The sequence below is a fragment of the Magallana gigas genome, chromosome 2 (genome assembly GCF_963853765.1).
Source record: "Magallana gigas chromosome 2, xbMagGiga1.1, whole genome shotgun sequence".
NCBI lineage: Eukaryota > Metazoa > Mollusca > Bivalvia > Ostreida > Ostreidae > Magallana > Magallana gigas.
In genome coordinates this window covers 44,623,771-44,642,220 of record NC_088854.1, presented here as the reverse complement: position 1 = coordinate 44,642,220, position 18,450 = coordinate 44,623,771, and the positions used below count along the sequence as shown (strand labels likewise).

The 18,450-nt window shown below is 33.9% G+C and overlaps 2 protein-coding genes across 3 annotated transcripts in view; one reads left to right on the top strand and one right to left on the bottom strand.

Annotated features, from left to right (window-relative positions):
* LOC105343990 (potassium voltage-gated channel subfamily H member 8) overlaps nt 1–3,249 on the bottom strand; it is a 41,164-nt gene extending 37,915 nt beyond the window's left edge. The window contains exon 1 of one of the 2 annotated variants that reach the window (XM_011451533.4): nt 2,848–3,249. The gene's annotated coding sequence lies outside the window, so the exon portion shown is untranslated. The remainder of the gene's footprint in view (nt 1–2,847) is intronic. The other variant, XM_011451532.4, reaches the window with a different exon arrangement.
* Nucleotides 3,250–3,370: 121 nt separating this feature from the next.
* Nucleotides 3,371–18,090, top strand: LOC105337420 (putative neutral sphingomyelinase). The gene is made up of 9 exons (XM_034445417.2): nt 3,371–3,513; nt 6,749–6,936; nt 8,453–8,555; nt 8,950–9,026; nt 10,613–10,796; nt 11,155–11,358; nt 14,302–14,425; nt 16,792–16,908; nt 17,375–18,090. Exons 2-9 carry the CDS (start codon nt 6,884–6,886, stop codon nt 17,734–17,736), a joined length of 1,224 nt encoding a protein of 407 aa, XP_034301308.2. The 5' UTR covers nt 3,371–3,513; nt 6,749–6,883; the 3' UTR covers nt 17,737–18,090.
* Nucleotides 18,091–18,450: the final 360 nt, after the last annotated feature.

The window sequence follows — 18,450 nt, the reverse complement described above, 5'->3', positions numbered from 1 at the left end:
TAATGTACCTATGCTCATGTTGATTCCATGGCTTACATATATATTTTCCCAAGAGTTTGTCAACTATTTCTAGGGGGAAAGGAAATGATTTTGTGTAGTTGAGGGGAACCTTATTGTTGTCAAGAGGTCTCAATCCATTAGCCATATAGAATGCAAAGATTACATTATCAATTGTACATCATTTTAATACAGCTTGTCAAGATATATGTCCTGTTGTTAATAGCTTCAGCAGACGACAGTAGTTCTGGCGGGAACGAGAAGCTGCCTTCCAGCGCCAGGACAAACACCTCGAATGTTCAGTTTAAAGCCGCGAGATCTAAGAGAATGGTAAATCAAACGCAGGAAACAGAGCGCTCCCGCCATTAAATGACACTGTTCCACTGACATTTCCCCCGCTGCAGTCCCTCTACAAATCGATATTTTTTTATTGCAGCCATTTACACATTAATTTTATTTCGTGCACTTGTTTGCAGTTTCAATTGTTCTAAAGGGAACCCATTGCAATCGGGGCTTCCACAGATGATTGTCAAGTTTACTGGCCAATATATTTTTTGTACACTTTCCGTTTTACGTTGCGGAGTGGGAGGATATCGAAAACGAGGTCAAAGATGGCACAGAGTACTAAAACAAAGGGAGCATTTCATTTTGTAACCAATTACCAATGTTTTGTAATGCCATACACTTTTCTTTGGTTTCCCCTTTCTCTTCCACGACGTATAGTTTTTCCTCCTGGTGAAAACAACTGACTAAAATTAACACTAATAGATAATGCCGTCAAAGGTTGCCATTACATGTTTTATAACAACGAATGTTCACCGCATTTAGATTATCTTCGTTAATGATAATGATGATAATATTGATTGACAGTTCCAAAGACATGATGATGATTCTGCTGTAGGCATTTGTGTCCATTCAACTTTGTCTAACAAACAACATACTAAAAGATCAAAAGATTATTATAATATTTCCATACTAACATTCAAGGCTTGTTTCAAAGGGAATTCGTGAGGCAATTCAATAAACAAAACAATTGTAATTACTCGTAGTATATTAAGGTGTTCCATTGTTAAGTCTCCAATACAACTCCTTGAAATACGTTGTGAGCCCAACTAATTGAAGTATGTTGTAACAATTTGACATTTATGCAAATGAAGGTATCCTGAATTCATTGAATAGCATTTAATTTCCAGATTTTATAGATTAGTGTACTTTTCATTTGAAACCAACAGCAAATGAATACTTCATTAAGTCTAGAATACTACATGTATGTGAATGTAGTAACATAGTGCCAAATTTGATCACAAAATGAAATAAATACCTTGTACTTTTTCAAAAGAAAACTATCTTTCATTTTTAAAAATACATTTTAGATATCATGAAAATAACTAAGGCATGACAATTTTGCAGCTTTGAACTATGCAGAGACTATCAGTAACATATGCAGCATTACGGCATACAGCCACATAATGAGAGCCAACTTGATCTATAGATTACAAGAAGAGCTTTTAAAACCATCCCACAATGGCTCAATAATTGATTTTTTTAAAGGTGTAGTACATGTATCTGTCTGTTTTACTATCTGTCCATCAAGGAAAGCTGGAGAGACACTTGAAAGTGAACAGATCATGCATATGTGGTTGTGGAAACAGTCATAAGTATCCAGTGTCCTGCAATTTTCAACGTGGTGAAAATGTAACAAATATTTACAAATCTTTAACCTTTCTTTTACTTCAGTATATTTTTTTTCTAACATCATTTTTGGGAGTTGATTTTAATCAACTCTCCTATGCAGTTACTCTGGCAAACCGAAAGTGAAACAGTGTTTGGACCTAAGCACAAATCATCACCGCTGACAATACTTAGTTTTGAAAATGATAGAAAAATTCGATGTTATGTATGCTGAAGCATTGTTTTTCAAGGTAACTTATCTATAAACACTTTGAAAATAGTCAGATTTTATATAATACGAACAATATAGAGTTTTTTGTAGTCTCATGTATTCCTACGCCAGAATTTAATAAAGTCTCGTTTAACCAAACGCTCGGCTGTCTCCGTAAATCTCCGACAAGCAGAGAGGCTCTCTTGCTTGTCGGAGATTAACGGAGACAGCCGAGCGTCTGTTTGAACGATACTAGAGTTCGATGTCAATAGTGTTTGGATCCATACAATTTTTAGAATTGTTTCAATTACTAATACATAGTTTGAGATCTATCTTTATATTTTAAACAACATGAGCCATATGAAGTTTCTTGAAATTCTTGCCGGAAAAGTCTAAAAATTCATAGTATGAAAAAGTGCTTAATTCAAATACAGACTAGAAACTAATTGCCATGCAAGATAAATTGATTTTAAAATAAATGATAATCGATAAAATCAACTCCCGTCAGTTCTTCAGTACTTTGATTCTTGAAAGAAATAGAAGTCGTCTAGGTATATTCCTATATTCGGCTTTAATATACTCTCGTGGCGCAGCTTTGAGACTATATAAATACCGTTTAGTTTACAGACATGTCTTGTGCAAATTGAAGGAAACAAATTTCGACGGTAGCGGAGACGCCATTATACTGGAGACATATTTCCAAAGGGGTTTGCTGCAGACCGATCATAAAATTAGTTCGTAATAACGATGTTTGTTGTCTCAACATTAAAAAATAACAACGAAGGTCGTAGGAGTAAAATATAACTAGATAAACAGATTAAAATGCGACATCTGTTATAAAAACCGACCTGACGACAAATTTATATGAGTGTAGCATAGTATAACAGTCGGTATGCAATGGGCTTATCAGAAGTAAAAGGCAAAATGTTTTTTTTTAAAGATCCCCTTCACACCCCTCCCCGACTCACCTGGGTCCGGTGTTATTGGAGTTGCTGAAGCTGCATCTACACTGGCTAGGGGAGGAGTGAGGATTAGAAAGGAACTCTCCCTGTGTCTATCCTGATACTGCATGGATCGATATATTCTTTTATGTGCACTCCATTCATTTGTCAACCGTTTAATATTTCAGTCACAGCATAACACACTTTGATATTGCAGGCAATTCGAAGGAATAATTATTCTCAATTAGAGGCTACTTGCTTTCAAAATACGAACAGTTTTTGGCTTTATTTATGAGATACGTTTTTTGGCCATTTGGCATTTGTTTTTCTGGAAAATAACAAATGATAAACGATTAAGTGTGCAATTTTCTTTTCGATTAGATATTGGAGATGCCCTCAATTGATTCTGCAGACCTTCCGCGTGTTGCGGGCTCCATTTCCGTATGTCGTTCAGTCCAAATCAATCCACTGGTTCCCTGTCAACAACGTATATCATTATTTATTCTGTAATAAATACGCAAGAAAACCTGTGTAGCTTAAAGAACAAAACTGTTGGACTTCCCCTGTGTAGAGAACACCAAAGCGACGGTGATCTAAAATTCTACATCAGAACCCTGCGTTCTAGTACTGCACTATGGTACCTGTTTCTTTTTAATAATAACATTTGTTGGATAATAGGATGACGTCAAACAGGTATACTTGTTGATTAACCTAGTTTTTTTTTCTCTCTTTCTTTGCCTGTTTGAACGATTCAGAAACATATATGGCACTGTTTTTGCGTTCAATTTAAATTGAGAAATCGAACGAACAACAGCTAAACCCACGCTTTCGTATTTCGTCCATCTATATATGTACCTGTCCTTCAGATATGCTTATTATATTTAATATTTTCTTTCTCCTTATGAAAAGCCAATTCAGTTTTCTATCACGCGTCGGCGTCGTTTTTTTCTTGATAATTGCGTCGCCAATATTGTATCCTTTTGCAGAAAGTCCGCACGTGTATCAAGAATCGGCATTGATTCCTTAATGATAACCGCTCTCTTTACCGAGGCTTGAACCCATAGAAATCTGCACCAAACGTAAAATATCATGAATCAGAATAAAAGTATTAGCATTCCATGTTCACTCGGATTGATTTTCAGGCACTTCAGTCTCTCAAGGTTAAGAGGGCGAAATTCGTCCTTTTCTACACCCCCCTTGTTTGTATACTCTATTCAGATTAATAAAGAATAAAGACAAGAGCTCTTAACGAACAAAGGTGTGATATTCTCATTATAGTCATAGTCCTGTAAGATGTCCAGAAGAACAGCCCAACGGTGCTTTTTTCTGAATAGACTGTTAATAAACGCTTGCAAGTGACACCATTAAAAGCAAAGTCAGGATATGATTTTTTTTCAATAAAAAGGTTTACTCTCAAAATATATATAGTCAACGACATTTTGAATTCCATGTGTATGATATGAAATGAAAGTGACGAAGTACAATTCCGACTTACCTGACTATTCCAGGACCCTCGTCCATACAGGTTTTCCTTTCGCTTGACTTATAGAGATGTACATGTACGCTAGTACTGTATGTAGCTTGAATTCAACGCCTTTCATTTTATTTCCATTGTCGACAAATAAATTAGGGAATTTGAAATTATGTCTGGCTAGTTAATCTTCGTCTTTACGAGACTTATGTGGTTATTTGAAGAGTGATACATGTAATTGTGTCTTTTCTCCTCACAGTCTCTGTATGATCATTACCATGGTGTACCTTTACAAAAGTTCCACATGTATACCTCTTGTGCCATTGCATGATTTTTGAGCGAAATTTACTGCAATGAACTGATTCGAGGCTGCATATCTAAATGATTAGCTGCAATAATATAGCCATCTACGATTTTTAAATCTAATGTCTACTGGGAAAAAATCGGGAGAGGGCTACATTATTGCAGCTACTAAATAATCGACAAAATCTGTACAAATTAAATTCTTGTTATCGAATGCTAGTTTTAATAGACAACTTAATCACATTTTTATGCTTTTATTGATGAGGCAAACTAAATCAACGTCAAGATTCGGTTTCCATTGTACAACATAAATTATATAGCAGGTACATGTAGATGTACATGTATTTATAAACTCAGACTAATTAGAACTGTTCCTGACTAAACTAAAACGATTTAAACAAGACCTTGGACTTTTAGTAGGACGTAGCTATCTAATTCTTAAGTCAAAACAAACTAAAAATGACGCAGTTTCAAGCGAAATGTGCACCGATTGGGTAGTCTTAGCTCAAAAGCCAGAAAAATCTTGTTGATTTCAGCGAGCCATGGCCGACATTGGAATAGACAAGCATACGTCACATTGTTACTCAAAGTCCAAGCTCTTGTTAAAATGGTTCTGAAATAACATGTAACTGAATTTCAGTAAACGACAGAACTAGAAAGAATTTGCTTCAAGAACTCTGGTTGTCGATATAAAGATGGATCTATACTTTTCTTAGAAGTTTGCAAGTCCGACAAAAATATTCTTAGCACGAACTAGCTCATGTTTATAAGTGGTACATATCATTCATATTGCATGCGTGGTGACACTTCAAAGGTAGACGATTTGAGTTAAGAAACAAATGATATGAAAAATATTGAAATTACTCGTACTCACTATCTTTTTTTCTCGGTTAATGTATGTTCAAAATTTGACATTTTACTTTCAAGTAAACATTTATTTTTTACATTGCATGATGACATTTAACTGAAAGAAAAAAAATCGCCACGTGCAGTGCATGTATGACATTTCCCCCCAAAAATATATTCTTCTAATAAACAAAATTCGTGTAAAGAAGTATTTTGATCAATACCAATGAAAATAGCAAAGATCAAAGAATCATTTTATCAATTTTCACATGTACTGACATTGTAAAAGAAAACACTACTGCTGTATTCCTCTAAATTGCAAGGTGGCATTTTAAGCGCGCAGAAAGTTACCTTTGAAATATAAGTTGTCTGTATATTTTCAAAATTTTATTCTGGTGCATAAAAGTGGTGTTGTGATTAATTCTACAGGTAATTTAATGAGCAAAAATAAATCAAATAGTGAAGTCGTTTTAGAAGAAATATTTCTGTAGTTCAATGAAATATATGCAAAACAATTTTGGTACATGGTGGCAATAATTTGATTTAACCACAGCTTCAATAGTACGTATAGGTGTCTTTTTGTGCATGAAGAAAATATATATGAATATTAGTAAGAAATTTTAACATTTGCTACAAAAGTTGCAGCTTATGTTGTAATAATATAGAGATGTTAAATGAAAAAAAAACATATTTCAACATGGAAAAAAATGCAATCACTTTTGCATTGAATGATACGATGTAAAATTAACTCAAAGATCGATATATAGTTGTCAGGAATCGTGTAAATTAATGTTTTGTATTCTGAACTTGTCGCCACGAAGTCTCAATGTAAGATTCCATATATTTGAATGCGACGAATAACAATTCCGTGTTTTGAAAGACCATCGGTAAGCTGACACTTTGATAAATGTTCAGGTTTTGTGCATGATCGGAATAAGTCTTGTCGCTTTAGTTCCAAGTTCCAGTCATAATGGTCCACTGTGATAGAGCCTATACGCCGCAAATAGCATATTAACATGTAAATCACGGTCTAAGAGAAACCCTGCAGTCTTGAATTTATATGGTTTATTCATTCTTTGATTGCAAATCCAGAGAGAGAGAGAGAGAGAGAGAGAGAGAGAGAGAGAGAGAGAGAGAGAGAGAGAGAGAGAGAGAGAGAGAGGGGGGTACTTTGGTCATAAAGAGCAAAAATACTGAAAAGTGGAAAGCATATAACTTTTTATATGACTAGCTAATGTTTCTTAGTCCAAAATATCTATCGTTTTCCTAGATTTTTAATAACGTTTTTTTTTATATTTTACATGCCAGGAAAATCTGCGCGAGCACACAATTAGTTTTCCGGATTTCAAGCGTCCACAGTGCCAGATTTTATACAAAAGCAATAAACATCCGGTATCGAATTTGTCGTCGACGACCTTCTCGTGATCAGTCTGAGTGTTGAAGATGTCGGCGGAGGAAAAGCAGTTTTCTTTGGAAGTGTTAACGTTGAATTGTTGGTACGGTATATATATATATTTGTTAAATGGAAACTTTATGAATCGTTTTAATAAAAGCTAGATATAGCATAAAAAGTCCCATCTGAACATGTGCTTGATATTTAAGAATTGATTTAAAAAAATCTTTACACTCAAATCTTTACCAGCTGCTTTGTTTTATGGACATTTTTTCTGTTTGTTGACGGTGCACCTGTATATATAATGGCAGTATACTCCTGGCCTAGAGGAAGTGCATAGAATAATAATTTCGTAGCGACCGAGTAACACAGCGATGTAAGATCGGAAGATGTAGGTTACAGGTTAGAACCCTACAGCGAAATACTTTGGACTGTTATAAGGTGTGCAGCTTATATAACATAATAAGGGTTGTAGAAATAGCTGCAATGATAGGAAAATAGGCGTACTATGCCTTTTACGAGTAGTGTTGAGCTTTAAATGACCTTTGTATATATGCATCCAAAGTTCATTACCCTGGCAGGAGGTAACCTATCTGTTCCAAGGATGGGTCGCCAATGGTTGGGGCACCAAATATAACAGGATGGGAGTAATAATGTCAAATCCAAATGTGGGCCTCCTGAATCTCTAGTCTGGTGCACCATTAGACTCTTTGATGTCCTACGGACCTGGTTTAACAATAGAATTCGTCCCCTATACTTGCTTCGTAGCAAATGAAAAAAAAATATTGCATTGTATGTCGCCTAAATATTCATATGATTGGTCTCAAATACCTACAATGTTGCTCTTTTATAATCCCATTTTACCACATTAACTTTTTTGCAACAAAATCACTGTCACATTTAACATCATGTTTGAAAATTCGCTGTTTACAGTCACCATGTTCATGATAAAATCCGAGAAATTCCGAGTGCGATTTCCAACAAAGGCAGGCAAATTCAAATGTGAAAATTAACAAAAATGCCTTGGTACGGCCCATTAAATTGGTATTTTATGTGGACTTAACTAGCTACTTATGCATGTTCAAAAAGGTTTGTACTGCATAAAAATGCGTTTTTTCCCTGCAGATTATTTTTAACAGACTTAATATTGATGCGGCTGCTACATTGCAAGTATATGGGATGAATTCTTACTGTGACCTGAGCGCAGCCTGGTCACGGTAAAATTTTTCTCTCTAGTGCACCACCAATTGAGCTACATGTTTCTGGCCCAAATGAACTAACTGGTCAGACACATTAGTAAAAATGGTAGTATGAATATATGATCTGATATCATGTTTTTTATGCACCAGTTAAGCAACAAAGAAAACAACACATCAAAATGGGAGAAAACTTAATCTAAGGGAGTTGTTTGAAAGTAAGGGTAAATTTGGTTAAATGACTTTGGGCTAATATTAAAATTTATGTATTTACTCTAAATACGGTAATGTTACTTACTCAGTCACAATATCTACTTGATGATGAGGTTATAATGTTCATGTATTTTTCTTTGCTACAAATTCATGCTTCTTCAGACATGCAGAAATGAAACTTCTAAATTAATTTTATTTTTAAATTTTCAGGGGTGTTCCTGTGCCATTTGCATGCAAATATAGGAAAGAGCGATTCCTATCTATTGCTGAAGAGATTTCCAAGAGGAATTTTGACATTGTTATCTTGCAAGAGGTTAAAATAATAGTTTTTTTCTCTGGTTCTTATGTAAAAACAAAGCTAATACAGCTATAGAGTAGGTAATAATTTTTGTGGAAGAAAATCTTTGCTTACAAAAAACCCTGCAAGTTCAGACAATGCTTTAATTAGCTAGAGCCCATTTGATGTAGCCATGCACTCGCACTGAAATGTAAAGATGATATGTTCATTGCAAATACTGAAGCACAAAATATTATATTCATGTAACTATTAAAAAGTTAATTTTGAAATGTACAATTTAAGCTGCATTTTTACAAGACGAGTATTTTGTATCAGATATGATTGCCTTAAAATCATTTGATATGAAGTGGTAACTTTTATTGTTATTGTTTTTAACCTCTTATCTTTTTTTGTGGATTCTCTGAAACAGGTATGGGCTGAAAGTGACTATAAACTTCTGCAGCAACACATACTGAAGACGATGCCATATTGTCATTACTTTCAAAGGTAACGGAAGCATTTCACTCTGTTTTGTCTTGCAGTAAATCTTAATCAACATAGTTCTTTGACCAAGCTTGTTCTGATTTAGAGTTCATTGATCTTTTAAATTTGGGAAAAATAGTGACCCCACGATGCAATGGGCCAAAACTCTTAAATATTTACATGTACCTGTATAAGGAAATCATTCATAAATAATAAAAAATTAAGGTTCTTCAACTCAGATAATCAAAGGTTTGAGCCAGGAAGATTGTTCTGCATTTATTAGGTCACCTGAGTAACTCAAAGAGTAACTAGAAGAGTGTCTCTTCCAATAAATGTTAAGTTCATCATCCGGGCCCCTGGGTCAGGGGTCTTGGTGTTAGGATGGGTCTCTATGATTATATAGTGAAAACACATTAATTCTTTGAACATCTTCTTCTCTGCTCCTGGGTATAAAGCTACTAAGTACATAGTTATGATGAGGAAGCTTGCCTTTCCAAAATTGATTGGTATCTCATGGCTTCTGTGTCAGGGATTCTGGTGTTAGGGCAGGGCTCTAATGATTTTACAGGGAAAATGCATTAATTCTTCAAAAATCTTCTCTGCTCCTGAATATTCAGCAGAGTATCTAAGTACATACTGGTAGTACTGATAAGGAAGAATGCTTCTTCCAAAATTGTGAAATTCAAGGCCCCTGGGTCAGGGGTTGTTGTGTTAGGGTGGAGCTCAAATGATTATATAGTGAAAATGTATGAATTCTTCAAAAATCTCCGCCTCTGCTCCTGTGTATTGAGCAGATAAACTAAGTACATAATAATGATGAGGAAAAATGCCTCTTCCAAAATTGTAAAGTTCATGGACCCTTGGGTCCGGGGTTCTGGTATAAGGACAGGGCTCTAATGATTATATAGTGAAAATGTGTTGATTCTTTGGAAATTTTCTCCTTTGATCCTGTATATTGATAAGCAGATAAACTATAAATATATAGTTATGATGTGAAAGAGTGTCTCTTCCAAAATTGTGAATTTCATGGCCCTTGGTCAGGGGTTCTGGTTGTTAGGGCAGGGCTCTAATTATTATATAGGGCAGGGTAGTGTAATTTCAATTGATGTTTTCAATTATTCCACTGTATGTTATGCTACAATCTTTTAATTTTTTTTTTTTTAGGATTTAGAAAGTTTATTGGATTAAAAAATTCTGGAATACTAAAAATGATTGGCCCTGTTATTATATTGCACACAAATATTCATTGCAAAAACCACAATTCAGTTACTCAGGTGACTGATGAGGCCCATTGGCTTCTTGATATTAAAACATATCTCACCTTTTGAAGAAATGTTTAGTAAAATTTCCACCTTCTGTTAATACTTCGTTTTTGCATGCCATTCTAGGATGTAATGTAATAATGTAATATGAATGAAAATGGAAAAATGGTTAACTGAATGCTCTTTAGGTGGTTGTTATGCTAAATCTCCTCAGAAAGCTAGAAGTTCTGTCAAGCACATAAGTGGAATTCAAATTCCTTCATATATTTCAATAATAAATGGTTTATAGAAAGTTATTGCTTGATTCTAATATTTAAATGTTATTCGTGATGTTTGATCCCGTTGCAGTGGGACCATAGGGAGCGGTGTCTGTGTTTTCTCCAAGCTTGCTATAGAGGACTCGTTCTACCACCTGTTTCCACTGAACGGCTACTTCCACAAGGTTCAGCATGGGGACTGGTTTGGTGGGAAGGGCCTGGGTATGTGTAGAGTCTCCATCCAGGGAATCAGCATCAACATATACTGTACCCATGTAAGTGTGGGTATGCTGATAAATTTGATTCAATAATATGTCCTTGTTTTTAGGGAAGCTGTTCTATTTTTACAAATGGACTTATTGTCGAATTTTGTACAAGTGCTTGATAACCTGTATGCTACCCTTTATTACCTTACAGATGTTGCCCTGTAAGGATAACAGATAACAGAGATAGCATGAGACCTTTCAGAATTGTACTTAAAATAATTGATGGCATTGAATCTTAATGCATGTAATGTAGCTAGTCGATAAGACTGTGTAGAACAAACCAGAGGAAAAGAAATTCAGAAAAAACCCATTATTTTTCATATTTTCATCACTCATTTATCATACATATTAATTTGTTGGCTTTCAGCTGCATGCTGAATATGATATGGAATCGGATGAATACATTGCCCATCGTGTGGCGCAGGCATTTGACATGAGCCAGTTCATCAAGTATACATCAGGGTCATGTGACTTGGCCATTGTTGGGGGTGACTTTAACCTTCGACCCACTGACCTAGGATACAAGATGATTGTCACCAATGGAAACTTACATGACTGTTGGCTCGCAAAAGTAAGTTGAACATTTGACTGAAAATAAAAGAAGTTGAAATTGGCCCTGTTTTCTTGACCTGCATCACTAGATGTGGTTAAGAAATGAATTACTTTGACGATATCAAGACTGCAGATAGAGCAGATTCATTGAATAGTTTTTTAATTAATTTGACACCAAGGTTCAAGTTAGCTTTTCTGAACATCTGTTGTCTTTCCGTCTGTCCATCTATAAACTTTTCTGCTTACTTCTTCTCTAAAACCAATGGGTCAAATGTAACTAAACTTGGGACAAAGCATCCTTGTGGGAAGAGGATTTTAAATTGTAAAAATAAAGGGCACAACCCTTTTTAAAGGGGAGATAATTGCGAAACAGTGAAAATAGGGTGCATGTCTTTAAAGATCAAGAACCACTTTACTAGAAATGCCAATACTTACACCAAAGCTTGAACATATAGTTAAGATTATAAACTGTTAAAATTGTGACCCCTGGACTTATACTGGGGACCCAAGAGGGGTTCAGATTTATCATAAAAATATATAGGGTAAAAGTCTAAAAAAATTTCTCAAGAACTACAAAGCTACAATTTGTGATATTACTTTGCAAGCATCCTCTTTTAACATAGATTCTTAATTGTTAAAATAGTGACCCTTGGACTCATAGGCTGAGGGGTTTATTATGCAATGTTCTTATCGACAAAAACAATAGCTAGAGATTTGTGTATGCTAGCATTGAAGAGAGGTGCTTTATGGATTGTTGGCAGATAAAAACAATCTCATTTGTCTAAAATTTCTCCCACAGAGTTAAGTTGGAAGCAAGTACATGCATATGTGTACCATTTATCATTCACATTTGATAATATGAAAACCAATTTATTTTTATAAAATTGAAAGCTAAAAGTATGAAGAACTGTCTTTCAATAAAATGAAATGTTTTAATTCAATACTTAGTGCCTTTACATTTTCTGTAAGTTTTTTCCACAATAGTTGCATTGATCAATATGTTCAAAATCAGAGAATCTACATGACAAAAGTACCAGAATGGATTAATATGATACAGGAAGTAATTTGATAGCATGCATAAGTCATCAAAGATAAGTTAATCTCTTTTCTTTTGATGATAAACAGGCCTTGTGTTGCTAATCCCTTTAGGTATCATAAGATTAAAGGCAGAACCTACAAATCTATATAATTCATTTGTTTGTTAAAAAAATGAAGAAAAAAATTGTATGCTACTACCATATCTTGCAAAGAAATTTCAATAAATGGAGATAATTTTACACCATTTGGCTGCAAGGGAGAGTTCAATTTTAATGGGTGTACCAAGTCAGCTAGTACATGTATCCTTGATAATTATTGAAACTATGTTATAACCTTGCATTGTTCTCCTTAAACTAGAGCGTGTACCAGAAATAATTTGCTGCAGATTACCTTGACATATTGAAATAAATATAAATACAATGTAATTATATTTTCCATATAAAATGTCATCCAAACTAGAATTAAGTAACTTTAGGTTTTGAATTGTGTAAGTGGATAATCTTGAAGTTGAATTACTACTGTATTTGTATATACCAAGGATGGTTTAATTAGCAGATCTTTTTAAATTATAATGTTTTCATCATTAAAAATAGTTAAACTCTTTAATATCTTTGTGATAATTTTATAAAATTTAAATTACAGTCAAACTTTGTTATCTAGATGGAACTGTTTAAAAACTTCGAGATATACGTGATATCGAGAGTAAAATACTTAAAAAATAAGTAGTTTAGACTTACAAATCACTTTGACATATCCATTGTATTCGAGATATCAGTGTGCGAGATTCCAAACTTCAACTGTATTTTCATAAAGTTAACCCTCGATCATACACATGTACTTAGAAGATCAGTAATTTGGGAGAGCAATTTAAATACACATTCGCATGTTTTTCATGATTTTCTGACCTCAACTCTTCCCAATGATCCTTATATTTAATATTCTTTCTTATCTTGGACTTAAAACTTAGAAGTTTTAATTGTGAGCAGACTATTTGCACGATACCAGCGAAACTTTTCATTTTAAACTTGACGTACTAGTAATTTAAATTCTGATAAATATGTAAAGATTTTTTATTTTAAAATGCATCATAAAAAATGTACAGCTTATTGATAAGATATGCTTCATAGAGCATGTCAGCTTTTGATATTTTTATATTTTGTACGCGTAGTATATAACTTCAATTTCAATCCTAATTTCCTTATCTTCATATCAATTTTTTACATGCTACCAAATAGGTGGGGGGCCAACTCCATGATAATTTAATTTTTTGTATGTATATACTAAAAAATTAGTTGCTGCAAGAAAAAGTGGGCCCCCCTGCCCCCCCCCCCCCCCCCCCCCCCCCCCCCCCCCGATGCTACGTAACTGCCTATTTTCAATCGACACGAGCGCAGTCACTCATTTAATAAGATATACGTCATCCAACAAAGTACACAGTAATTTTTCCGCAAATCACCATGTCTGTGAAATAATCTAACAACCCTGGTATATATACAATTCAAACATATTTTGTTATATTTTTGTTCTTAACAATAAACATAAATATAAAGATAGGGAAAACCAGGAAGTGTGCTGTTTCATGTTTCCTAGACAGAAATCAATAAAAAATTAATAAAAAGGAGGAAAAAGTAAGACAATTAAATTGATGATAAAGAAATGATGCCATTAATGTCTGAAGAGGACAAATTTGAGATGATGCCAATTTTTTTTTTTACGTCAGGTCAAATTTTGCGAGTAAGCTATAAAATTGAGACCGAAAGTGAGGTAGGACCAAATATGAGGCAAGACCAGGCCAATCAGTCCAGGCCAGCATTTAGAATATGCCTTGAATTTAATGAAAAGACTAGGGAATACAGATACTGGTAATATCTAAATTGACAATGTGAATCAATTCACTTCTTTATTTCCATTACTTTGTCCACAGAATGAGGAGAATGAATCAGGACACACTAATGAGAGGAAAGACAACAGTTTCAGCACGCACAATGTCCAGCGGTTAGAACCCGTGGGGCGAAGGCTGGATTACCTCCTATACAAGGCCAATGAAGGTGAGTGAAGCAATTAAACGCAGGAAAGACCAAGGTGAAGTACGATTTACTACTGCTGTAACACACATTACTCTGTGTCATTTTACGTTGGGTAACGAAAATTGCTCTCAGACAATAAAAATTTTCACATCACTTGATTTCCTACATCATGTACTAGCTACCATGTAAAAGAGAATATCGCTTTAGATCAATGCTATTTCATTGTGTTTGGTTTGAAGGTTTCATGGGGTAATTTCAGCAGAATTTTCAATGAAATTGAGTAGAACATTATCTTTTAGCTTTAAGCTGTAATTAATACACTTGAAAATAGCTTACATAAACAAATTTGAAGTTGGCTTTCTTCGGAGAGCATAATAAAAAGGCATTGATTTCGTTTGGTTGTCTGTCCGTCTATGCATGTGTGCACAGTGTATGCATTAAGGTGGTATGGGACACCTGTTGATATTGATATTGATGTGGATAAAAGTACATTGTAATCAAACTACTTTCATCTTTTTTGAATTTTCAAAATTTACAATATTTGACCCCAAAAAATGTTTTTAAAAAATTTTGAAATGGGAAAAATAATAAAGGCTCAGCAGGGTTCAAACTTTTGACTTACAGATACGTAGCTAATGCTAAAACCTATTGCGCTAAGCTGTTAGGTTATGAATTTGAGGGTAAACAGTTGTTTAATGTTATACTTGATTTTATTGTTTATTTTGATAGCAAGTATGTCACAATATGGAGGTTTTCCACTTTAAGACAATAAAAATTTCTTCTTTTATAATACTTTGTGGTGATATATCGTTCACCTTGCCTTTAACATCATTGATATGATTATGTAATAGGTCAGTTATCAAGAAAATGGATTATGGTATACAAAAAATGCATGTCAACAATTTTTCCTAGGAAAACTGCGTAACACTAATTACATTCCATATCGGGTTTGCTTGGCCACTGATATTCGGTAACATTAAAAAGACAATTCTACCCAGGTACACAGCTGCATATTAATTAAGATAAAAATCAAAACTATGATTAGTCATTTGTATCGTGTGTATAATGGCAGAATTTGGGTTCCATGAAATTGTTTGTAAAGGAGGGTACGATATGGCCTTGGCCATTTTTAGACTATCGTTCTGCAGAAGAAGAATCTATATAGAAATATAAAAAAAAAATATACCCAATTTTAAAAGGTTCAACATAGGATTTTTCTTTACTATATAGTTATATATATAGCTAAACAAATCATACCTTAAAATTTGAGGTAGGATGATGACCAATTTGTTGACCATCCAGCCTAGCTCCTTAATTTTCGGAGTATTGATAAATGAATATACCTGTCCAGTAATGTACTGGTACATATAGGTCAGTTGGTGTTGCCATAGATACATGTATACATATACCAGATACAAATAAATAGACTGTGACGTATGCTTTGTGTTGGATATATGCCAAATAAAGCTCTAGATGTGTATGAAAAAATGTATCAAAGAGTTTGGGGCCTATTTTTACATACAAAAATATATCCGGCATATATGATAATTTAAAAAATTCCTTAAGATATCTTTATTTGTTTTGTTAATTTACTAGCCTAGAGACAGTTCAGGACTGAAGTACATGTACATGTATTTCAGTTAAGCTGCAACCATCTTGTTTTAACTGTAATATATCAGACTATATACTTAAATAAGCTAATTAAGCAGACTGGAGTATATATAATGACTACCAAAGTTAGGTTTTTCAGACTGTGTACAAGGGAATAACATTTATATTATCTGTATTATCAGACTATATACTTAAGCTAATTAAGCAAACTGAAGTATAATGACTACCAAAGGAAGTTTTTTCAGACTGTGTACAACATTTATATGAATTTATGAATAACATTTATATCACGTCAGCTAGCAGTGTTCAAATACTGATATCTACATGCACGTACATTGAAACCTTTGATTGATTTTAACATGAATGAAATGCATAATAATTGGTATATCCAACAAATGATATATATCCTTTCCAAAGTTTGAGTGCATTTAATTATTTCAGACGGTATTTTACATTTAAATTAATAATTTTCGTTAATAAGCTTAATATATATATATACATTCAAGCATCATTATACATGTATATTCACCTTATTATTTAATGTGCCCTGTTTGATTAATTGTCATTCATCTTATTATAATAATTAATGTTAGCTATTGGAGATATAATGTGTCAAATATTTCATTTGGTTGCTCATTCTTTGGTCAATGACCCAACAAACCCAGCTTGTTTTCATTATATCTTATACGGTAACCTGATATTGGCTGATTTATCACCTCCAGGTAATTAATTAGACTTGTTTTATTCCATCAGTATTCTGGGTTTTATTTTCTCAGGTGTGGATGTAGAGGTGGGCAGTTGTAAGCTGGACTTTGGTAAAATCCCGGACAAGCCCTACAACTACTCGGATCATGAAGGAGTGGCTGCTCGCCTGCTTGTACAAAGGAAAAAAGGTGCCCAGCCACAAATGATCTTCCTGATCAAAAACTAGGAGTTTTGATGATAGTATTGACTTAAATGTATCAAAATAATTGAAGACCAAATGAACAAAACATGAAAAACACTTAGTATATATGGTGCTTTTTTCTCTATGCTTTTTCACCAATCATACTGTATAACATGTAGGTTTAATTGTCTCATGCTAAATTTGCACACTAACAAAAATGGCAATTGTGATGAAATAAAAAATGATAGGGGGGAGGGGGCATGCAGCTGTAGTGCATTTTTAGATTATAATATAAATGCACTACAACTGCAAACCCCCTCAACCCTGTCCAAAATAAAATCAAAAGTTAAATTGTTTATATGTAGTTAACTTTTGCATGGAACATATTCACACTAAGTAAATGGATTTCAGAATCAGATTTTAGAGCTGTCATTAAAATTTCTGGAAATCAAATTTATTTTGGTGCATTCCAGATTTGGAAAAATCTCCAGATTCCACTGACGAGAATAAGCTATACGATCTACTACTGGAGTCCAAGACGATCGTACAGAAGGGCCTGACCAAGGCGAGGTCTGACAACCTGTTTTACACGATTCTGTGCATTGTCTGCACCATCGCTCTCTACGGGTTCTGGTGCACCGAGATGGAGCGAGAGACCAGTCATCTGGTGGTCGTTGGGAGGGCCGTCATTTTTGTGACCTTGACCTTGTTAGTGGCGTTCTTCCTGTTTTACAAGTTGATTATCAATAAGATCGAATTCAAGGGACTGACAGGTGCTGAGGAGGATATAAGTAATTTATGTTCGAGTGTCAAAAAAAGAATCAAACACAATTAACCTCTGATGTCGAACATTCCAATCTTTACAAAGGCATAAAACAACTGTATTTTTTAAACTAAGGTAGTGAAATGACTTGTTTCACAACTAAAGTCATACATGTATGTGTTGTAAATCTGGGTCCAAGTTACTTCTATTTCTTATCATATTTATTCCTAATTGTTTTGAAGGAACTTTCTACATTCCTCCTGTGATAATTTTATCATAACTTTCTTCTATTCACCATTTGATGGCTGAGAATAAAGTCTTTGAAATCCTTTGATAACAGTAACATATATTTTGCATAGTCAAGTGTTGCTTTTGCAGATTCTCAATGACCAATGATGTTCAATAAATGATTACATGTATAATTTATTCAGTGCTTTATTCAATAGTCAATTTCTAAATTATTAAGATTGACTTGCATAAAGTTATAAATTCATTTAAATGTCAATGTTACCTAGGTTTTGAACTTAAGTTTCTGTGCAAGAAAAAATAAGCTAGGTTTGCAATATCATCATCTATGTGTGTATTTCTTGTCGCAAATCATGTTATAGCTAAAATTATAGTTGCCATAAAATATGTTAGTTTATTGTCAGATAGTAAATCATGAAATTATAAAGAACTTGAAATGAAAGTTTTTCGGTTTAAGGAAGCAATTGTTTATAAAAAAAGTGCTTACTTTTTAATAAGTTAAAATCTTGCTCATATGCAGATCTATCCTCATGCAGGCAC